The sequence below is a fragment of the Leptosomus discolor genome, chromosome 1 (assembly GCF_034619465.1).
Source record: "Leptosomus discolor isolate bLepDis1 chromosome 1, bLepDis1.hap2, whole genome shotgun sequence".
In the NCBI taxonomy this organism is placed as follows: domain Eukaryota; kingdom Metazoa; phylum Chordata; class Aves; order Leptosomiformes; family Leptosomidae; genus Leptosomus; species Leptosomus discolor.
In genome coordinates this window covers 93686430-93711541 of record NC_141391.1, presented here as the reverse complement: position 1 = coordinate 93711541, position 25112 = coordinate 93686430, and the positions used below count along the sequence as shown (strand labels likewise).

At 36.6% G+C, this 25112-nt stretch overlaps 1 protein-coding gene across 1 annotated transcript in view; it reads left to right on the top strand.

Moving 5' to 3' along the window:
• Positions 1-25112, top strand: part of CFAP47 (cilia and flagella associated protein 47) — a 345415-nt gene that overhangs the window by 269031 nt on the left and 51272 nt on the right. The window contains exon 57 of the mRNA XM_086482089.1: positions 3335-3430. Within this exon, the coding sequence (XP_086338215.1) occupies positions 3335-3430 (96 nt within the window). The remainder of the gene's footprint in view (positions 1-3334; positions 3431-25112) is intronic.

The following is a 25112-nucleotide window of genomic DNA, read 5'->3' as shown; positions in this document are numbered from 1 at the left end:
TCCAAGCTGCTACCATTTTGAAACCTCTTAGCTGATATTTTAGCATTAAACCAAGTTACTGGAATGCCTTCCTTTACATAATCTTGCGCTGGACTCATCACACTCCTTGCTGGTGTTATTGGAGGCCAGAGAGAGTGTAGAATGGGGAAATCGACAGAAAGTAGCAAGTCAGAAGGCAGAATGAAACATTTGATTGATCTTGATCTCTACAAATTGTGTTTCAGACTACATGCCGCTTCTTAAGAGAGTTAAAAGTGGCAACAATGAAAATAAGGCATCTCAATTAAAGTGTACAAGTAATAAACATCAACATTAATAGATTTACTTAATGCTTTGAAGAAGATTACAGAAGTTATCTGTATCTTGTTTCCAAGTAATGTTCCACGGGACCTTTCTGCCCTAGATAGATGTGAATTATGTTTAGAATTGCATAGTTCAGGAATTGAAATAGGATTTAATTGTGAATTGTCATATCTGGACCATTTCTGAAGCTGTCATTTGCATTTCTGAATCTTTATCAAACTCAAGAGCATTATTGCTCAGAAATGTTTCTTACTATGAATTTTGACTGATATTGTAGCACAAACAGTCCTTTATTTTCAATAATTATAGAGTAAAAAAAACCTACTCAACATCTGATAATTTGTGATGAAGGGATTGAATCTTGGACCTCCTAAAACTTGATGTTTTCTTACTGAATTTAATAGCAATAAGTTTTCTTCCCAGGATTTAGATACCTATCTATGGCTTAAATCTGCAGCTTTTACTCACATAAGCATTCATAACTATGTTAAGAGTATTCATGGGAGTAATGTTTCTTTGACAGCAGATAATTTTCCCCAATATGAGTCAATGATCAGAGTTACAGAGTATACAAACTCTTGTTACAGATGGTTTAGCAACCATTTGTGCTAGTTTAACTGTTTGAAGTTGAACGTTACTGCTCTTCTGTAAATACCAGTATGTAGTATTTCTTCTAAGACCTTATGGAAGCAACTAAACTGATATAAATAATTGATATTACTGAAATCTCCAGTGTTAACCAGACCCCACAGAGTTCACCTGTATAAGAATTGTCCCTAAGTATTAGTGGTTTGTTAATACCTATAATGCATTTTTTGGTTGACATGGATAATTTAATTTCATGTTTTCAATGAGCCAAATATATTTTTAAGTTTCAAGAAAAAAGTACAACTGTTTTTTAAAGGGTATTCATTTCAAAGTTTGAAGAGCTATGATAAAAAAAAAGTTTACAGCTACAGTGGTAATTAGGAATCGGATAAAGGAGGTGAATCTGTTCCTCTCTGAAATCTGCTGTTATCTGCATTATCAAAACTGGCATCTGTGGCAGTGTACAAGATTGCTTTTGATAAGTGTGTGTGCACAGTTATATTAAAATATCTGTCTCATATTGTTGATCATTAAAACTTACCTTATTTCCAAGATAAGGTTGGAAAGCTTAATATGCACAGTAGCTTGGCCATGTCTTTTTCTACACAAAGGTTTCCAAGCATGGATTTCCACTTTTTAAATGTGCATTGCAAAATGTTTTCAAACTGCTTTCTCTGATTTTATTGTGTAACTGAATTAAATACTCAAAAGCAAGTCTACTATTAACAGTTATTTTTCTTCCAGGCAAAATACACTGGACATAAGTATTGTTGCATATATTTAGGTCAGTGTTAGAATGAAGTAATACAAATGTGAAGAAATCTGTTCTTTTCAGATCAGTTTTAAATATGGATAATCAGTTTAGAATAAAAGTGCTAACATCACTTTGTGCTGATTTTGGCTTAATTCAAACCATGAAGTTAACTACCAATTAAAAAAATAATGTGCAATATATAAATGCACTTCTGAACTGGTAAATGCACTTCTGAAACAGCATGAAGCATAACCTCGTGCTTTTAAGTTAATACAGTAAAATTATTTTTCAGAAAAAAAAAATATTTCCAGAGATTAGTTAGCTAGTTCTGTGAAAATTTTTAGCTGATAAAGAAAAAATAAATAACAGATATTTTAAACTTTGGGAAATTCTTCTAGTAGGGGAAAGTTACAGTATTCAGCTTGTTTGCATCACAGACAACAAAAATAGAAAGGAATTCATTCAGAATAGTTAGCTTTTTAGGGAAAGCTTTCACACTAGCCTTGTTTCTGCCATTGCAGTATCACGGGTCAAGAAAGATGGCAATACAATTGCTTTATTGATGTATTAAAATGGGGGTGTAGGCTTTTCTTGTGCACCCATCTTAATATTTTGAAAGGGCCCTTCAATTCTTTACGTTTTTCCCTACATGTTGCAAATTTCATTTTAAACCTCTATGCTGGTTTCCAAAACCTGAAACTTTGTTCTTGAGGTGAAATTTTGAGGCTGTTTCTCTTCTCACAAGAAAGAAGTCTGATGTTTTCAAGAAATAATAAAAAAGAAGAGCTTTTCTTTGCCTTACTGAACATATTAGCTCATTGTTATGTTCCTTAAAGCTATTTCAACATTGTTCTGTAACCCCAAATGACAGTCTACCCCTGGCTGTTTGATGCATTCCTGTGTAGCATATCTTCCTGTCAGCAGTTCATCATTCAGTGCTACTACCCTTTAATATGACATATTATTCAGATATAGTCTCTCTGTTGGGCTGTTGGGCTCAGATTCATGGAGTTAACTGCTAGATATATTTCCTACAAGGCATTTCGTGCAAGTGTCAATTTTTTTAGCAAGGCACCTTTGGCTGCTTGAACAATTCCAAGACTCGTTTCTAGAATTGGACTTCAAACCACTTTTTCCTATCTCATTTTTCATTTATCCACAACATTGATAGTAACCAGTGAAAACAATCAAAATAATGTCTGAATCCTCTGTCCCTGTGTTAGTTGATCTAGTAACTTGTCATCAAGAAAGCAATTCTTGTCTGCAGCTGTTGCAGAACTGCTGTCCTCAACCCATTTCTCTCAAGCCTTCTCTTCCATGTCTCGTATCACCATGGGCTTTCTTGGACATTTGATTTTTTAACCTAGAAAACAGTTTCTTTTGTACTCTTTAGATGTTATTTAACTGAAAAAATTTCAAACTTTGTTTTTCGTTGGTGGTGTGTTGTTTTATTTTAATTCTACTTAAGAAGATCTCTATATTATATCTATACATTTTTTTGTGACAATGAGAAAAAGACTGAGAGAACCTTTAAGTAAAATAGGGGGGTGGGCGGTGGGGGCAGAAAGGCCCACGCGCTCCCATTTGAGAATGTATTTTTTAAAAACCTCTATCTATGAAGCTGTTTTATTAAGGAAATTGTTCAATCAATTTTGGCTTCTAAACGAGTTTCCTTGACTTTTTTTTTAGATCGGGAGCAGTCCAGTTGTCATCTCAGTGCTACTGCCCTATCCAAATCCAACAGTAAGGAATCTGTTTTCCATCTTCTGCTTAAACAACCACAAAGTAAGTAATTTCTTGAGTTCTACTTCGAATTTTTTACAAGGTGAAATCTAGAGCGTGTATGAAATCTGATGTTTTGATGAGTGCAACATATCAGCTGATGTGTTGAATATGGCTCCTTGTGGAGACAAGAATTAACCGCATTTCAATGAAGTTTGTTTGTTTTACTTAAAATACGTATGTAAGTAAGTAATAGTCAGGTAATATCCAGTAAAGTTTCTCTGAAGCGTGTATTGTTAATTTTTTGACAGTTATTTTTTCCTCACCCCTGCAATCATTTTCTTGGACTTTTGAAATATGATTTCTTTTACGAATAATGTCTTACTATCAAAGCACAAATGTCATATGTGATGTCAAAGTGATGATTGCCTGTAAAAGAAACAAGAGGGATGCAACCTGACCTCGTAACAGGAGAACAGGTGCTACAAGTGTAACATAAAAAGGGTGAATGAGACCATGTTGTAATGCAGTCTTGATGTATTCCTAGGAAAGACTTTGAATTAAGAGATTAAATCCAAATAAATGTACTTGTATTTTAAGACTATCAAGATGAGCAACACCACTACAAAAATTTTATTAAATACTATGTAGAAAACCATAACTTTTTAAAGTTCTTAATTAAATTTAAATTGAAAGGCTTCTTAAAAGGTGTTTTTTTTAAAAGAGAAATTGTATTTTTTGTAATAAGTGCAAATGAATACACTTGAAAAGTAATCCTTTAAATATATTTAACTATTATCAATACTTATTTTATTGATTTATCCTGTAACAAGTCACAGTTTTCTAAAACCTGAAGTACCAGAAAGGAAAAACATATAATTGCAAAGAAATTTCTTTTTAAAATAAAATCTTCCTAGTTTTAAGGATCAGTTAAGGAGAAAAGGAAGGGGTAAGAAATTGCAAAAATAAGTGAGTTAAGCATTTATAACTGCTTTTACTTTTTACTGAATTAACAGAATGCAAAATAGGAAATAGACTTTACAGTTATTTGGTTCTAGATGCACTTACCTTTCTCTTCAGACTTTCCAGTCCTTTCGATTGATTTGGTGTAGGTTTTTTTCCTAAGGTAGTTTTTCTGTTGCGGATTACTGTTTTCCCTGTTTTCCTATGTTGTTCCTGATAATTTCAAATGTGACAATAAAATCTAGAAACTATAAACCTGAACTATCCAGAAAGAATTACACTTTTTGGTTTTATTTTTTGACTTACATTTTAGATGACATTGCTTGTCACATCTGTTCTGAGATAGGTTAGGAAAGGAGAGAACTGCTTTTACTGTTGTAATTTTACCAGAATTTATTTATGACTTGTACATGATAGCAACCATTTTATTCAATTTATCTAGTGTTATGGTAAAACTTAGATTACCACAGAATTATCAAATTTTAACCATTGCAAGTTATTCATTGCTGAAGTATAGGAGACAGGTAGATTTCTGTATTTACACAGACTATTTAATTATTCTAATAATAATTTCTACAGATCTTAATTATTTACCAAAGAAAATAATGTTCCTTGCTAGTATCCCATACAAACGTACGTATGAGTGTCCATTTCATGTTAATACATGTATTGGAATAAGCCATACAATTTTTCTCGAGGAAATTCTGTCAATCTCAAATTGAAGACCTGAGTTAGAAAAATGAAATGAGAGTGACTTGTTTTCAATTTCATTCATAAGTTCGCCGTATACTGTGATTTTCCCAAAGATGTACTTGCCACACCTTTATATTGTAAAGGGTGTTGCAGACCTTGCTGTTCCCAGCAACGGACTCTTTGGGGTTTTTTCCCACCTTGAAGCTTACTATGCCTCAACAATATTTCTGGCTGATATAGAAAGAAGGATTTAGAAGAAAAAGATCTGGACGTCATATCACTTCCTATATGTGCATTTTACACAGGCATATATAAAAGTCGTAACTGTTGTCATGAGATTTTTTTTTCTTTCCACAGAAACAGTGAGGAATTGTCCAAAACAATCTAGTCCATGTGCATAGTAAAAGTGACAGAGCAATCGCTTGACAGAAATATTAGAGCAGTAAAGAAATCTTCATAAATTGTACTTTCCACTACTTATTCTATCTTGAATATATTCATGACATAAATCTTTTGCTCTGAGGATTCTGCAGCCTAATCTCCCTTGTTGGGAGACCATAAGGCTCGTGAATGCATGCTTTTTTTTTGCACCTGGTCTCACTCACAAGTCAGGGACAGTGGAATCATGTTAAGAATTGTTTTTTTTCCCTACACTTAACAGAAGATGAAGTGCAGATTAGATGCAGGTGTTACTGCTTTACCACTGTTCCCTATAACGAAGAAAGAATACTTTGAAAACATGTTGGAACCAAATATGCTTCTTAGTAGACTTGTTGGAATATGATTGCTAGATCATTTTATGAGCAACATTTATGCTTGTGGAATAACTGCTTGCTGCTAATTACTTGTTTTTTCCTCACTGACTAAAAAATGGAGAAATTCAGAAATCATGAGATAGGCTGAGAAGTGAATAATTTGGAAAAACTTGAAATAACTTTTTCATCGTACTTTTACAAAAAAGCCTAAATACTAGCCATGCTGTGAAATCGTTACTCATAGTAGACTATCTTTTTTTCCTGCCTTGGCTTCACAGTACCAACATAACTGGATTGCTCAGTACTATTTCCTGGTAACACAGACAGCATTACTTCACCCAGTCCTAATACTGAAGCTGTGATTTCATTTTGCACTCAACCTCCAGTCATTGCATTTTATGGCCTAGTTGATGTTCCAGGTGGTCAATGAGCCTGTCTATTGTGAACGACTAGGTGTAGCATCAAACAAGACCAGCAAACAGGGCAGTTAGCTGAACCTAGTTTTTTAGATTTCTCTCTCCCATTTCAGCACAAGTTTTACGTTTAGAAACTTCTGCATTTTAAAGCTGTCATGTCACGTCTTTCATGTTCATCTCTGTTCCCTTTGCTCTGAGATCTCTATGACTAGCTATTTAATTTTGCCATCTAACTTTACTTTAGTGTAAAATACATTTATTTATTAACTCCCAAGCTCTTAGGAAGGAAAGATAAAATATATTGCATAAATGTATACATTGTTAAAGACATTTTCCAAAAAGCTGCCTGCAGTGTTAAACAACTTTGATGCAATCGAATTTGAGATATTGAAATTCTGTGCATGCGCTTTGGAAGCATGTTACTATTATAGTTTCATAGTTTATTCAACAATATTTGAGAAAGCATTTTAGTGTACTTTTTATGTCATGTACAGTCCACTATGATAATGGATAATTTGGCTTTTAAATTAATTTCACCTAAGAAATGGCATAAATTTTGCTGAGGTCCTCAGGCCATTTCCCCAGAATGTTAGAATTTAAGACTTATTTATTATATACTTATTTGCATCTGCCTTTTTTTTCAAGTAATTCTGCATGCACCAGTTGTTTTTTCTTGTGTTTGCTTTTAAAGACTGAAAAACAATGAAACTAACATACTTGATTTTCCTGGTTGTCTTAGCTCCTGGGACGACTCTGTCTTTTCTAATGCTTTCATTATCACAGAACGACCTGAAGAGCTAGGAAAAATAGAGCTGTGAGAAATAGTTCTCCATTCTAGCGGACTATTTTGAAAAGATATTGGAAAAAATTAAGCTCTTTTTCCTCTTCCATGTTTTAACTGCGTTCTGTGACCATGCTTTGTTCTCTCACAAGAATCAGAAATAATTTAACTATTTGTAACTTACATCAGAGGTTGTGTCAGGAAGTAGTTAATATTCATATACTGGATTCTGTAGCAAAGGGACATTCAAGTAGTAAAAAGACTGAAAAAACAGGTACATATGCAATACTATCCTATTTTTATCATCATAAACAGTTATTAATAATGAAATTAACTGGACATTCACACAGAATCACAGAATGGTAGGGGTTGGAAGAGACCTCTGGACATCATCTAGTCCAAACCACTGCTAAAGCAGATTCACCTAGAGCAGGTTGCACAGGACTGCATCCAGGCAGGTTTTGAATTATCTCCAGGGAAGGAGACTCCACGACCTCTCTGGGCAGCCTCTTCCAGTGCTCTGTCACACTCAGAGTAAAGAAGTTTTTCCTCACGTTCAGGCGGAACTTCCAGTGCTCCAATTTATACCCGTTACCCCTTGTCCTGTCTCTGGGCACCACTGAAAACAGTCTGGCCCCATCCTCTTGACACCCACCCTTTAGATATTAATCAGTGTTGATAAGGTCCCCTCTCAGTCTTCTCTAGACTAAACAGACTCAGGTCTCTCAGCCTCTCCTCAGAAGAGAGATGCTTCAGCCTCCGCATTATCTCTGTAGCCCTCCACTGGACTCTCTCTTCCCTATCTCTCTTGAACTGGACACAACACTCCAGATGTGGCCTCACCAGGGCAGAGTAGAGGGGGAGGACAACCTCCCTTGACCTGCGGGACACACTCTTCTTAATGCACCCCAGGATGCCATTGGCCTTCTTGGCCACAAGGGCACATGACTGGCTCATGGTCAACTTGTTGTCTACCACAACTCCCAGGTCCTTCTCCGCAGCGCTGCTCTCCAGCAGGTTGACCCCCAGCCCGTACTGGTGCGTGGGGTTATTCCTCCCCAGGTGCAGGACCCTGCACTTGCCCTTGTACTTCATAAGGGTTACTCTCTGCCCAGCTCTCCAGCCTGTCCAGGTCTCACTGAACGGCAGCACAGCTTTCTGGTGTGTCAGCCACTTCTCCCAGTTTTGTGTCATCAGTGAACTTGCTGAGGGTGCACTCTGTCCCTTCATCCAGGTCATTGATGAATATGTCGAATAAGACTGGACCCAGTCCTGACCCCTGGGGAACACCGCTAGCCACAGGCCTCCAGCTGGACTCTGCGCCTCTGATAACAACTCTCTCAGCTCTGTCCTTCCGCCAGTTCTCAGTCCACCTCCCTGTTCATCCATCTTACCAACACATGTATGTGCGCGTGCACACACACACACTCTAAGACCTCACTAAAAACCAAATTAAGTAAGTTAGGATAATTGGAGATTCACTTAAAGAAAAAGTGATTTCCTTTTTTTTATGGTTTTCGATTCAACGTTTTATTCTTTTTGGCACACATTTTCACAGGGAAACTGAAGGAATTAACATTCCATTGAAACTTTGGAGGATTCAGGTGCCAGTTTTACTTTTCTGAGCAATAATGTTCAACATATGTACTATTCACATGAGGAGTTCATAAACTGAGGTACATTAATTACTTGGGCTACACAAGATTTGTTCAGAAAGTATACAGTCTTCAAAAGTCAAAAGCCGCCTCTGTCACTGGAAGTGACCTCTAATGCTCATGGTACAGATGCTAGCATATGGAAAAACAAAGTTCATGATTCTTGATTTAGGGTTTTGTTTGATTGTCTTCTAGATAGTGTAAATAACTTCTAGTCTAGATTTATTTGTGAGGAAGATTTTAAACTTAAATGTAGAGAGATGGTTTTCTTATTGTGTAGTGACTATAATAAACAATTCTGAATTTGAGCACCTAATTTAGGACAACAATTTGAAAACTAGGTAGAGCAGTTTGAAATGAACCTGGGCTGCTCTGAAACTTAGGGTTGAGGTTGTTGGTTGGGGTTTTCACCTGCTGGCCCTTTTACTGATCAAATAGCTTTACAACATGTGGTGTCATGTCAATCAGTGACTCCCACTGTTAGTGATCCTCAAGCTGCGGGTACATTCAGCTCACAGGACCGCAACTCATCTTTTCTTTCTACTCTACTGACTCTCTTATTTGGGAAAGGGCACAGTTTCATAGGTTTTGCATTTTGGTGTCCCCGTTTTTCAGCCTGCTGCTTCTTCTGTTCGTGCTCCTGAGATGCTTTAGGGCTGGCTTCCTGGGAGGGGCCCAGGATTAACTCCTGGATCAATTCAGTGCACAAAGGCATGTTTAGCTCCAGTTCTGCTGTGTGACTGTGAATGTAAGACTGGATGGCTGATGGCAGACTGCATCTGGATGGAGAGTTACTAGTTGTTGGATACCTAGCAGAAGAATTTATGGACCACATGTCCTCAGCACCAGTCTGTTAAAGAAAGGTTTGCTGGGAGACTGTATCCCACTGTAGATTGGTGGATTATCCCTGACTGATGGAGGTCCCATAGAATTGGTCTGTCAACTAGGAGCTTCGTGAGGATATTATGATACCGTCTTCACTGGAATTGTCATTTGACTGACAAACCTCACTTGATCACTTTTGGGGTGGGCATGTTTTGCTGTGCATGCAGCAGGATTTATGCCATTTTAGATTACACAGCTTTGTTTTATTGGCTAATACATGCAGTAGATAACTAGGTCTAACATGCTGATAGGCTAAGAATTAATATGGTCGATATTGCCAGTGAGACACAGGATATATCTTTGCTGCTCAGGATGTCATCAGTCATTTGGGGATGGGTCAGCCTCCACTGCTTCTTGGAATGGGTTGATAAATGATGTTTCTGACTTGCCATCTTCTGGTTCTTTGCTTTCTTTTAATAGGGTCTTTATATCTTTTAATTTCAGTAGTTTCTTACTGAGTCCTTGAGCTGCTACTACCATTCTGTCTGTTTTTACCTTTCTTATCTTGCAAGGCTTAGGTATTTGGTCACACCTTACCAATTTTCTCAGTAAAATCAATCCAAAGTTGTGGTGCTGTGCTGCACCTAATTAGGTTTTGAATCATAGGCAGGTGAACTGCTACTCTGAAGATTACATATGCTTTTGAAGAAATTATTGTTTATACTCACCGCAAAATTGCAGCGTTCTTTAGCACAGCGTATGCAAGACAGGGTGACTTTCCTTCTTGGCCATCTTTGGACATCTTTGGCCTATCTGTGTGACTGCTGCCTTGTTTAAAACTTCAGCTAGCATTTTTCCTTGTTCTGTTATCTCTGAAATGCCATCATGGCACTCGGAAGCTTGTACAGATGCGCATTCACTTAGTGAAATTTCCAGCAGAAGGGAAGGCGTGGGATCCCTTCCTACTCCATGTACATGGCATTTTCCTGATTTCTGAATCACCCTGACTTACCTCTGTTAACCAGGCGAAACCATGATAAAAGAGCGGTGTTCTCATGTTATAGCTGAGAGAGAAGCATGCTTTTTTAAAGAGGGCGTCAGTACTAGGACATTACATGGCAACATGAGTGATGCAGTCTAAGCCATGTTTATCTCCAGAGAGATATGATGACAAAGACAATATATTTCAGGTGGTGGCATTCGTGACTGGAGGTTGTCTCTACTCTCAGCATGGGAAACCTTGGAGAGCTCTCTAAAGGTACCACAGCGTATCTAAGACTTTCCTCACGTGGAGATAATCAGTAATCAGCATAGAAATTTCTGTGTCATGTTTCAAGGCACTCCTGCACTGTGTGAATGAATAGTTGGGGAATCTGTGCTCAAAAATATCCTTGCAGAAAAACCTAGTTGCAGGCAGTGGGAATTATAGTGTTAATGAGTGATAAGCTTTTCAGCACTGAAACGTGTGCTTGGTGTATCGGTACATCAAAACATGATATTCTAATACAATGAACAATAAAACTTAAATATTTTTCTTTTTACTTTTCTGGGACGTCTTCAGGCCATATTTTGTATATACCTACACGGCCTGTTATATGCACTCTTTTTATCTTTGAGTTTTACCTTCTTTACAAGTTATATGGTGGACATATCTTTATATGTTTTTGCAAATCCAGCCAACAGTTTTAGTAAAATAACTTCAAGTTAATGAAGTGAAAGGCAACGCTGTAAGAATAAGTAGAAAGTCACTGTTACTGTTCATTTACAAACAATCCCTTGAATTGAAGGAGTAGAACATTACATTCCTTTGACTATATAAGGAAATGATTTATCTACTTCAGCATGCTCTGCTGATGTTGCAAAAGGCGAGAAAGGAAAAAAAAGATATTCAGGATGCAAATAAAAGAAGGGAAGACATCAGAAACTTATCTTTTGCATAGTCTCATGCAAATCCCCATAAGACGTACCATGTGGATTTATTATGGAAAACAGATATTCAGGCTATAATTGTCTCACAGATTTAACCTAGGCTATACAGTAGGTTTCATCAGAATTTTGTAATTTATTATTGAACATCGAGAGTATAGCACTTCAGAGCATTTAAACTACACAAATCAGCCTCAGACGAGGCTGTTATTTCACATTATCTTAGCCTATTTCTCTATTTAAAAATATCTGCTATGTTTTAGAACTTGGTAAGAAATTATCTCCTTCAGTTTCAATAGAGCTAGAAAATGAAAAGATGATTAATTCTGACTTAGAATAGCGTATTGCTGCTAATTATTTGATAACAGCTGTGGATGGACAAGATGGAGCCAGAATGTGTCCTTGAATAAGACAGAACTACTTCCTTCCTCCCCTCCCCTTTTAGTGGTTCTTGCTTCTAGTCTTCACCTGTTTAGGTAATAAACCCAGTGAAAACTCCAGAGACACAGATTTGTTTCACCCTATACATTAATCAGTAAATCTATGTCTAGCTCTAAACTGGCTATAAAAAATTGTCTGCACTAATCTTTTGTTCCCAGCCACATTGCGCAGTGGGGAAATTACCAGCATCAAGCAGTTGTTTCTTGAGCAGCAGAACTGTAGAAGCTTGATTTTCTAGACTTCTGTTTCCTATCTGTTTTTCCTGTCCTCCTCTGCTCTTGGAATAATCACAGCATGTCTCTGTCTCCCATTAATTCATCTGTGCAAGACCCTTCCACATCCATGCTCCACCCCAAATATACACTAAAGACTAAGTTTCCTCTCTTCCCTAAACTAGCTCGTAATTTCCCAACTGAGAACTACAACTGTTGAATCTACTGTAGCTTTTCTTCTTTTGTGTATTCAAGTTGACTTTCCTTGACTATCCAGCTGTTGAGTTCTGCAAAACATTGAAGGAGTGTTGGAGATTTATGTCTAACATTGCTGAAAGTGAAGAGAAGACTAAAAAAGAAACAAATAAACAACAAAACCCCCTACCACCTCGTCATTGATATTAATAGCAAAATATATGTAAAGATGGAACAATTACATCAATCTTTTTCCTAAAAAACATATTAATGTATTGTATTTTTAAATGAGGATGTATGTGTAGGAAAGAAATTAAACCTTCTGTGTAAGAACTTTTGGAGATGGAAGATTGCGATAAAATTTTATGTTTTTCACAAGATGGGCTGAGGGGAAGAAGAGCTATTTGGTTTGAACTTTAATGTATTTTTTTGTTTGTTTTAATTACCATTTTATGTCCCGGAGTGAAAAGAGGATTTAAACTTAACTTTTTAAGTAACTGTCTGAGGCACAGATTTTATTTTAAAGTATAAATGCTAGAAGGCAGTATTGAGCTTTCAACTTTGAAGTTTTATGCCTTAAGAGTGCTTGATAATTACACTGTTGATCTAATGTTGATTTTTTTCCTACATTGAGTTTTTCTACAACATTTTTGTAAAATGTTTTCATTGATTTCCTTTTTTTTTTTTCTTTTTGTCAATGAAGAATGGGTCTCAAATATAAGACAAAAGCTAAAGGAAAGTTAAATTCTATATATAGTATGCATTCAGTAGCTTAACAACAATTTTTACCCACAGTGCTAACAGAATTATTCTCAACATAGTGACTCACGCTTTAAAGTCAGTGAACCCTTAAGATTTTTCTTAGTCAGAATTGGATTTAACTGGCCTGCAGGAGTATTGTGTACTTCAGCTTCATTTAAAAAGTTTTATTTCCCAAGTGTTAAGCTTTTTATATAGCTATTTCAGTATGATGATCCCTGCTCTGACCCTCTTTTTCTCATCCAAAGTAGCATCCGATGTTCTTAGAAGTCCAGGCTTTAGTGCCAGTGTGAGGAGTCACTGGGCACAGGTATTTAGAAGACAACTGTAAGACTTTTTTGTAAACTCTTGGTACTTTGTGTAACTGCTGTATTAAGGGACTGTAAACAGCAGTGATGTGCCTGGAGTCTCTTTTGGAATTTAGTGTAATGTAGCACAGACCCTGGTATGTTACACAGGAGCGTCTTTTTCATCTTGTATTTGTGTAAAACCCAATCAAACAAGTCAGACTTGTACAATCAAATGATTCCATAATTATCCTGCTAAAAAAAAATTAACTGTGCTTCTGCACATTTTCCAGAGCTCTATGAATTTGTCTGCCTTCTCTACCTGTAGTTCTACAACCCTTGATAGATACATATTTCTGTTGCTTTCTGAAAATGTTCTTACACTGCACCCTCAGTTGGAATTATGTGAAATCTCAATCTGAATTGCAGTCAGCAAGGAATAGAAAGGAAAGTTTTCTTTTTTTCTTTTTTTTCTTTTTTTCTTTTTTTCTTTTTTCTTTTTTTTCTTTTTTTCTTTTTTTTTTCTTTTTTTCTTTTTTTTCTTTTTTTCTTTTTTTTTCTTTTTTTTTCTTTTTTTTTTTTTTTTTCAATTTAGGCACTACGTCGTCAGGACTAGTAGTTTGAATCGGTTAGGAAGGCTGTCAGAGTGTGCTGGACTTGAGACCCCACCTGGAGTACTGCATCCAGCTCTGGAGCCCACAATACAAGAAGGACATGGACCTGTTGAAGTGGGTCCAGAGGAGGGCCACGAAGATGATGAGGGGGCTGGAGCACCTTCCCTATGAGGACAGACTGAGATAGTTGGGGTTGTTCAGCCTGGAGAAGAGAAGACTCCAGGGAGACCTTATAGGGGCCTTCCAGTACCTGAGTGGGGCTTACAGGAAAGGTGGGGAGGGACTCTTTACAAGGGCATGTAGCAATAGGATGAGGGACAATGGTTTTAAACTAGAAATGGGTAGATTTAGATTGGATATTAGGAAGAAGTTCTTTACCATAAAGGTGGTAAAGCACTGGAACAGTTTGCCCAGAGAGGTGGTGGAGGCCCCGTCCCTGGAGGCATTCAAGATCAGGCTTGATGGGGTTCTGGGCAACCTGATCTAGCTAAAGATGTCCCTGCTCACTGCAGGGCGGTTGGACTAGATGATCTTTGGGTGTCCCTTCCAGCTCAATGCATTCTGTGATTCTATATGTATTTTCTACTTCTTGATGGAGTCAGTATATGCTGGGCTTTTGTTTAGCAGTATACATGATAGGTAGATCCAAAATTGTTGCCAGTAGTGGAAAAAAAATCTTGCTACATAAGGAGGTTTAAGATTTAGGAGGGTCTATTATGCAGTGAAAGGCTCAGTATGCCTAAAACCAACGTGAACCTCATACTGTGAGAGGTAAGAGTCCAGCAGACTTTGGGACCGCAAAGGGTTCTCTTTCCCCTTTTGCTGGAGCCAAATTCAAGCCAGGGGCTTCTCCTGCCCATCCAGCAGCCAGGCTGAGCACCTGCTCCTGCAGACAGACCAGCAGACGCGCACATACACAGTACAACCACAGTCAACCACACGGATCAACACAGAGATCAGTGCCTTTGCCAGCCCACTCATAAAAACAATCAGCATCCACATAAATATGAACAGCACATGCAGCCTGGTGCTGTTACTGGTGTTTGACTCATTAGGACTGCATTGTGCTGGAGATACATGCACACACCTTCATTCTATTATTGCACCTACACACCTCCAGATCATTTAAATATTAACATAGAATTTTAAGTTTCTCCAGTACTCTTGTCTGACTCCTAGGCTCCTTATTGGGTCACTGGCTCAGATCTTGGGTCTTTCTGGATGCTGGTTTGCTCCTACTTGCTGGCTAGTGCAGCTCAAAGTTCACTAGCAGAATATACACAGGTTTTCACTCACTCAGCTCATGAATATATGCGTTTCTGCTGGTCTCTTGAATACTAACACAGATTTAAGTGATGTCTGTAGGCCCTTTACTCGATCACTGGTCCTGCCATTGGGTCTTTCCAGTTGCTGGCTTCCTGCCACTTGCCGGCTAGTCTGACTTGATATTAGGTAGCAGCTGACACCCAACCACCCACGCAAAATGCTGTTCTCTCCAATGACTGATCTTAGACTTAGTCTTTGCAGTAGCTGCAATCAGGCCTCATTCTACTTGCTGGCTAGTCCAGTATGAACTTTGGCACTGTCCAGCTTGCACAGAGGCTCAGAATAGGGAGTGTACTTACACAGAAGATAGACATAGGATTTAATACAAGTATATGATAGTGATCAAGCCTCAGGCATTGTCAGATAACTTTGCTGGCCAGCAGCTCCTTACATGACTGGCATCTTTTAACCTCTTTTACCTTTATTCTCCTATACTTGTTCCTCCCTCATCCACTGTGGTCTTTCTGTTTCCTATCCTGTGTTCTCTCTGCTAAGCATCCTCTAATAAGTTTTGTGCACACTTAAATAATATGTTTGGTCCTGTGGTAGGGTATGTGATTAACTGAATAAACGTCTGCTAAGAATTACATTCAGAAGTCAGAGAAATTATTCACGATAAGGAAAGATTAATTTAGTTTGTTCAGTTCTGACTGATAGATGAAGTTCTGTATTCAGTAACATATTTGAGTATGTTTAATTTCAGGTATGTAAGACAATTCTTAAATAGCAAAGAATTTAAATTTAAACATCTTCAGTTGCACTGAAATTACAGGAAATGTAAACGTGGTGTTAGGCATGTATTCTAGTTGCTGTGGTGTGAATTGAGGTGGGATTATTTGTGTGTTTAATTATTTTGATAAATACTTTACTGTGCCATTATCTGTATGTTCACCTCGAAATTATATATTTCTCCTTGTTCGCAAGATATAACCGGGGTCAATAATACTGTAGCTCCAGTTCTTGACAAATGGGAACTTTAAAACTGTTCTCTGTAGGGGAGGAATAATTTAATTAAAATGAACATCATATCCTTATTACTCCGCTACTTTAATTCTCTTCCCTAGATATTTTGTCATACTATTGCGAAGATTAACAAATTATTTAAATTTTTTTTTACGGAGAGATAATAAATTATTCATCTTCTCATTAAAAATTGATATCTTTCAGTTGCCAGGGTGAATTGGGTTCCCTGATTTACTTTTCTGTCACAAAGCCTGAATGATTAGGCAGGGCCTATTTTGACTTGATAAAGCCCTTGGGATTGTATCTGCCTGAGTATATTTGCAAAAAGAATGTGTATCACTGGTACCTCTTTCCTCTTCATGTAAGTCTCAGTAAAAATTGTGTTATCTTTCTCTTCTACTTTTTATGATGCATACAGGACCTTATTTTTGGCTTTCACAATATTTATGCTGAAACCCTTCCTGTTTACATGAAGATCAGGTTGATACTTTTTCATCAACATTAGCAACGATCTTGTATCTTACAGTAATATTTAGGTTTAAGCAGTATTTATTTCTTTTTCCCTAGAACTCAGGGAAAAAAGGAGGGTTTATGACTCTTGGAAGAAGGCAAATCAAGAAGAGTATAGGGATCTTGTTAAATCATGCAGAGGGAAAATTAGAGAGGCAAAAGCCCAACTAGAACTCAGGCTGGCCACTGTTGTGAGAGACAACAAAAACAGAACCAAGAAGAATCTCCATCGTCTATTGGATGCAGAGGGGAGCATTGTCATGGGTGAGGAAGGATGAGGAAAAGGCTGAGGTACTTAATGCCTTCTTTGCCTCAGTCTTTGAGCTGGAAGACGGGGACCAAAAGCAGAATAAACCCCCCATAATTCAGGAGGAAGTAGTTAATGACCTGCTTTGCCACCTGGACATTCACAAGTCTATGGGGCTAGATGGGATCCACCCGAGAGTACTGAGGGAGCTGGCAGAGGATCTTGCCAAACCACTCTCCGTCATTTATCAAAAGTCCTGGTCAACAGGAGACATCCCTGATGACTGGAGGTTTGCTAATGTGACGGTGACTCCCATCTGCAAGAAGGGATGGAAGAGGATCCAGGGAACTACAGGCCTGTCAGCCTGACCTCGGTGCTGGGGAAGATTATGGAGCAATTCATCTTGAGGGTGCTCACGTAGCATGTGCAGGACAAACAGGGACTTGGGCCCAGCCGGCATGGGCAAGCTGCACCAAGGGAGATTTAGATTGGACATTAGGAAAAATTTCTTTACTGAAAGAGTGGTTAGACATTGGAACAGGCTGCTTGGGGAAGTGGTGGAGTCACCATCCCTGGAGGTTTTCAGAAAATGTGTTGATGTAGTACTTCCAGACGTGGTTTAGTGGGCATGGTGGTTTTAGGTCGACGGTTGGACTTGATGATCTTAGAAGTCTATTCCAACCTAACGATTCAATGATTCTATGGTTCTTTAAATGCATCACTGATACCAGGCTAAAAAACCTGCCCAAAAAACAAACCAGCCCAGGAAAAAAAAGAATGTGGACACTAGTGCCGTGTGTGAAAAAGGAGGATGTGCTTTAACTGTAACTCAGTCTTTGTCTCTATTTGATACTTATCCTATTCATAAATCACAGTATATAAGGCAACAGAAGGGATTTTGATATTAAGTATAGGGCATAATTTGGATATTCTTAGGGAAATGCAGAACAAAGATTTATGTTACAAATAGATGAAAAGTGTTTGAATCATGACATTTACTATTACAAGGAGTAGTATCTCAAAACCATTGAAGCATGCAACACAAAATTCTTCATTGGACATCAGAGTTTCTATTAATAACATCCATAAGATGCTTCATTACATTCATAGTCAGTTGGTCTAGTATCCTCTGCTGAGAGGGAAATTGAACTTCTTTCTTGTTGGTAGCTATACCTTTTGAGATGACAATATGTTTGAAGGCTCGTGAGAGCAAAGTTGGAATAGTGTTTTAATTTATGTGGCTCTTCTTGTTAGGAGATTAATTTTACCATGCAGTGGTTTATGCCTAAGGATTTGACACATCTAGTATTACTGTTAATATGCTATTTTAGGTCAAAACTGTATTTGAAAAAGTAGTTATAACCTTTAAAATTTAAGTAGGTAATGAAAATGCACTGATACTTAAGTACTTCCCGCCTTCACTTGTTAAGGTACTTGATAATTTTATTTTCACAAGTCTACACTTACTTGAGGGAAGGTATTTAGTCTTGTATCCATTTTAACACAGAGGTAGAGGTGTACTAAAGCTTTCCCATACTAAAGCCGTGACTGTTCCAAAATAAAACCCAGAGGCTTGAAAAGTAAGCAAATCCTCTTTTCTCAAAATTGTTTGACTAAGCATTTGGAAAACAATTTTCATACAAACTCTAAAAGGAGACTTAGAATGCAAACTATTCCATGCAACCATCAAGTCCACGAAACTTCCTGATGTTACTCACTTTCTTTAATTTGTAAACTGGAACTATTGACTTCCTCTTTAAGGTGTGAAATTCAGTCTAGTTGACAGATAAGAATTTTTTGTAATGGATGAACTTCAATGCAAATCATATTTTTCAATTGCCTTGTTTACCTGCTTGTGTTATAAGAACGTGAATATTAAATATCCTTGTTTTGTACATTGAAGTGAAAACTGTAGTATTGCAACAACTTTTGATGTTGAATTGTCTTTTATCTGATTGCTTCACAATCACTGAAAATCCCTTATAAATTAAATAATTTTCTCCTTCATATAGATATTAAGATAAAACAAAGGTTAATAGCCCATAAAAATTTATATCTATTAATTACAAGTAGCTCTGCCTTTTTAATAATGAATACCAATAATGTAAGCTAATCCCTGAAATCTGCTGCTATTTTTATTACCTCTGCTACATACAACAAGCAGAAACCATAAGCTGAGTTGCGTGCAGTCCTGTTAGAGGCTGTTACAGTTCCTTTTTTTTGAGCCATTGTGTATGATTTTCTCTTTTCTATTAAATAGGAAAATAAGAAGTTGATTGTTGAAAAGAACTGTTATTCAGACCTGTATGAATAACACGTTAAGTTTTCTACCTGCACAAACAAGCAATTAAATTTTATCACACAGAATAGCACAAGACTACAATACATAATATAATAGCATGTCAGTAGCTGTTGAGGAAATTTTGGATGATCCTTATCTTTCCAGCTTGCTTTACATCTCTTCAGGTCTAAAATCACCAAGAACTATAAGTCTTTTCTTCTTATTGTTTTGTCCCTTTTCCAAATCAAGAACGAATTTTTATGTTATTTTTGGTCTTTGGATCTACTAATTCTCCCAACTCTGTATTAAGTGGAAATGTTTGGGTTTTTTTTCCCTACTGTTTTGTACTTCTGCCTGTTATCGATTAGAGAAATACAGGTGGTTTTTCAAACTTCTTGAAACCTATTTAGGTATAGAGTCAATCAGTTTGATACACAATGTCAGTTAGCCTGTGTGGCCTTCTACAGGTGTTCATCTTTGCAATACAAGCATGTTTAAATGTTTTGAGAAAAGATTGAGAGATTCAGTGATCTCAAATTATTTAGCTGACCAAAGAGAATTTTGGTGACGATTCATTTGTTCCACCTCACTAAAACACAGAATGTTGGTGATGAAGAGTGTTCACTCTAACAGGAAAAAGCAGGGACTGAAGCCAGGTTAATGCTATTCAGTAGCTAAACACAAAATGAAATATGCTTCTAACAATGAGCTTAATCAACTCTCAGAACAATTCTTAAAGAAATGGAGAGGATTCACCATCACCGATGAATTTTAAATCAAGGGGATGTATTTTTTTCTAATTAAATTCTCTTCAAGAAGAGCTTGTTCGAGAAGAGTCATTGAGGCTGAACCTTGATTTTTCAAATGATTTCTGAGAAATCCTGTGTATTTAGGTCAAGTTAGATATCACAATGACTGAAATATTTAGCAGCTAAAAAAATGAAAAAAATCTCTGCAGAGTTCTGGATAAATAAACATCCTTTAAACATGCTTGCATTGATTAAACAAAAAATGGCAAAAAATCCTTTGAAATTTCTGAATTAACATTTTCAGAATTTCCATTCTATTATTTTGCTTATACTTTTACTACCTCAGGATGAAAACAGGGGCAAGAAAACAAGCACTGTCAATAGATGTGGACTGTACAAACTTTCTTTTCTTTACACATAACCATTGCAGTCTGTTGCCTCTAAAGAATCACAATTTTCTTTTAAGTTTTGTGGTCTTTATAAAAAAGGAAAATATATAATAATGAATTAAGTTTGGACATCCAACATATTCCCTCTGAAATAGCTATAGATTGTAGAAAATTTGAACTACTATTTTTTAAACTCTTTTCTAAGCTCTTCTCAAACTCCTTGCTGCCATATATCAGAAAATAAGTTTTTCTGTTTTTTTTTTCCCTTTAAGTTGATACCAAATGACAATTTTTGAAGATCTCTTCACTGTCACCTTTATACACAAGGATTTATTTTCTCCACCTTTTCTTCAGCTGACACCTATTACAAACAGCTCTTGGCAAAAGCTTTTGTCCCTACATTTGTTCAATGTTTGACTGCAAATCACTCATGCCTTGAGCTGCTTTAGGGACTGATCTCAACCATATGGAAAAGGAAAATGCCTTAGATTTGAAGGCTGGCTGCTTCTCACTGACAGATGTAAAATGGATAATCCTAATGGGTTAAGTTACTTCCATGAAAATTTTAATTCCCAGTCATCTCATCACAAGTTATTGTCAGTGGAAGTTGTAGTTACTGACCTGAAATGTCTATTTCCTATTCCAGAAAGGTATTGGTTTCATGCAGTTTTTTCCACTACTGTATTTTAACTATGTTTTTTTAAAAGAATCATCAATGATGGTCTGTTTTCTTCCTTCCTGAATCAAAAGAAAAATAACTGATATTTTACTATAACTGAAAAAAGCAGTTTGTGCAAAAATAAGTAAAAGCTAAATTGTAGACATTTGTTTTGTATTTTATATGAAAATGTTGATGTTGGTAGTCATCTTTCCTTTTGAGTTGGGGATTACATATGATTTCCATTTCTGGATTCACAGAGATGTATAGAATCTGCAGCAGCCACCTCTGTTCATAAACACTGCAGCTCCTGTTTACTATTCAGTCATCCAAAACCTATCTTCTGTGTCAGTACAATTCAGAATCACCTTGACACTGTCAAATAATTTGGGTCCTTGATCCCTTCCAGAGTATCTTAATAGTAATTCCCACTTTTAGTGGCATCTTCTCTCTCTCTGCTGGGGGTCTTTATTTGATTTTTTTATTTCCTACCATAGCAAGTCTTTCCAGTCTGGTTGATTTCCTACATGTCTGCTTTTAAGCATTTTGTCTTTTTCTTCTCTTTCTGGAGGTTCCCAAATGTATCCCTCTGTATGCTTCTCAGAATTTAAGAGTCCACCAACTCATATATTTATTGGACTTTTGGAATACTGACTAGGATTCACCCTAAATTAGGACTACAGTGTTGATTTTAACCTTTCTCACACAATAGGAAGCAATGCACAATACCCAACCAAGAACTGCTAATTGTCTTTATGACTGGAAACTCATGCTGCATTTCAACTACCCCTCAGGAAACCAGGATAATCACAATAAATATCATATTAACCACAAGAATTCAAGGGATGAAATATTATGAGACTTCAATGAAATCTTCATAATATTTAAATATAAACTGTATCTATAGTTGAGTCTGACAGGTGAGCAGCTACATGCCACATTAACAGATCCAACACGTGCCAGATCTTCGCAGTATGGTTAAAGTGTTTCTGAACATATGTCTAAACTGATACATCCTTACATGGTATGACTGAATAGCAGAAATGTACATAAATAGCATGTAAGATGACACTGAAAATAAAAGATGATATTGTGCAGATATGAGAATTTTCATAGTCTGAAAAATCAATTTTGTAGTTTGAGACCTATGGACCTAAGACACATACAGTATATATGGGCTCTGTCAGAAAGCATTTCTTCTTAAAAGAAAAACAAGTTGGTGTGAATTACCAATTTGGCCATAAATATCCAAAATGTCTCTGAAGTAGAAAGGCACTTGACAGCTCAACATAGTTTCTTGCTACAGGATATTGCTGATGGTTTTTTCTTTACTTCCTCTAGGAACAAATTACTCTTCTGTGATAGTCTTGATAAACTGGAGCAGGTTTTGGATGGCAACGATAACAGTCAGAATATAAGATGTATTCTTTAAATTGTCATTCTGGACATGTGATTGCTGGCCTCTGCATGAGGCTGCTGCAGTTGAATCAGTGCTCACTCATAAAGCTATAATAAAATCCAACAGCAATGACATCTAGGCCATTATTTGACTTCATTTTCTCCTGGATCAAGGAAGTAATCAAAATGACTTGCTAATAAATGCAAAAGAAATGAAGTTTCTTTGTCTTCAGAGAGATATTTTCTTTTCCTACATAAAGTTTTATAAATTGAGTCCTGAAACCTTGTTTTCAGAGTGCATAATTGTTGGGATTTTTTTCATTTGCATTATGCCACAGGAAACATCCTGAATTCATAGCTAGCATTAGGAAGGGAAGACTGCTTGGTTTAAGTACCAAGTTGTCTATTGCTGTTGTTGTTAGTGTCTTATATGTTATCTCTGTGGAAAGTCCACAATACATCTAAAACCAAATAAGCAAACAAACTTGTTTTGCAGATGGTATTACTTTATATGTGTAATATATAAAACACAGTAGAACAAAGGTTTTGAAATGGTTTTTTTGCTCTCTGGGAGAAAGAAACTACTTAAAATTGTGAAATAAAACTTCTATAGAGAGAAGTAACTTGAGGGCAATAGAAGTCTCAAGCCTTGAGGATATTCTCTGAAAATATCAGCTCCTAGCCAAAACCCAGATACTTCAGTTACATTGCAGCAATATTCAGCTTTGAATATTTTACCTGTAGGGACAAGGACAAAGCAATTCAACTGCAAAGCTGAGAGTAGGAGCAAAGTTTCAGTTAAGGGACAACATTTAGAACAGCTTATATAAAGACTGAACCCCCAGCTCTAAAAACCTTTGTTCTGTCTAAGGATTTTGAGTGAAATGTAAGTAATCTAGAATTGTGTTTTGTATTTTATTTGCTCTTCTGCTTTGTAGGTAGGAGCTTGACTACATATTTTCGTTTAAGCATGATGCCTTTTATTTTCAGGTTGAATAAGAGGTGTAACTAATTTCTTCAGAATATTTGAAACCAGAGATTGTCTGTTGACAAGTTTCAGAGGTTAACATTGAGGCAGGCATTGCCACATGTTAGGTTTTAGGATGTTGCGCACAAAACACAGTGGGCAAAACCATACCTAAGTGGAGACAAAAATTCTTGTCTAATTTGACAGGCTAATAAAAGTTGTTGTTAGTCCAGCTAAAATAATACTACCATTCATAGTCAACAATAATACAGAAAAGCCTCTGTGAACATATTTAAAATTGTTACACAGAAAACCTTTCCTATTATCTACCCTTTTATTTCTGGTGTAATGCTCATCCTTCTGGTGTCCCTCTGGGTCTTAAGCTTGACAGCATCAGTCCTCCCCAGGTGCAGATGTTGGATGAGGATGTCAGAGAGCTGTCAGTGCCCTGACTTCTTTGCTTGGAGGGCTAGTAAAGTGTTCGTTTCTCAACAGTTTTGGGATCTGGCTGGATTAATTTTTATGCATTATCTTAACACAGTCTTCATAAGTGAACTTTCTCCTTACTGGCTCACAGTTATTCAGTTTTCTATTCTGTGCTTTATCTAAACTGGTTTAACAAAATTGTATTCCTGTAGTGATTGTTGTAATTCATGTTTACAGTTTTGTACGTCTGGTACCATCCTGTGTTTACAGTCTTTCAAAGCAATTTTTATTATAGTCTTATAGATAATTCAGTCTACACAGATTTTTACTCATATCTCTATAAACTCAGAATATCCTAAACCAAATCTGATGCTAAACAATTGATATCATAAGTAAAAGAAGCTAAAACAAACTTATGCCAAGACAAATGTCAATCTAATCCTCAGACCCTGCCTTGTAAGGCCATTAAAAGCCTTTTAATGGCAATGGAAATAAACCATATTTACTGGGCTACAGAAGCGTTCCCTCCAGCAGAAACAATATTCCTACTATGGGAAGTATTTAGCCATGAAATATGTGTAGCATATTGTGGGTTCTATTATTCACAGAACTACTGTTTTATGTCACAAGTCAAATTAATGGGCAAGAGTTACTTTTCAAGAGGAATTCTTCTTACTAACTTTGTGCATTTTCTTGAGTATTAAGAAACCAAAAGACCAGTGTAGAGCTCAATTTCGCCTTACTACAGAAACCTGTAAACCTCAAATAATGAAGAGTATAAACTTTAAGACTATGAAAAAGCATAACTCAAGAAATATATATATGTGACTCACATTGGAGAATAATGACTAAACTGTCTGTTTCAAAAGTTTATACTATGTCAAGGAAACAACTTTGGAAAAGGCAAAAGTGCTGACTAATCATTCTATCCCATCCACTTACAACAGTCAGAGACATATATACGCATGTATGTTTCCGGTTACTGAAGCTACATGAAATGTCATATGTCTCCTGGAAACTTGTAACAAGCAGTACAATTTTTGGTTGTACATAAAAAGCAGAAAGATGTAACAACACCAGTGTCATTACTGATTTCACAACGCTTTGCAGATTTTGATTAAAATCTGCCATAGTTTCAGAACTTGACTTTGCTTTCAGAGATTGGACTAAGAGATATGTATATCCAAGAAAAGTTTAAAATTAAAGTAAAAGTATATCTGTCAAAACTAATCAGATATTTGACATATGTCAAAAATTAAGTTATGCCTGAACTTTAGTTTCAGCAATTACAATTTCCTTTCAACCATGG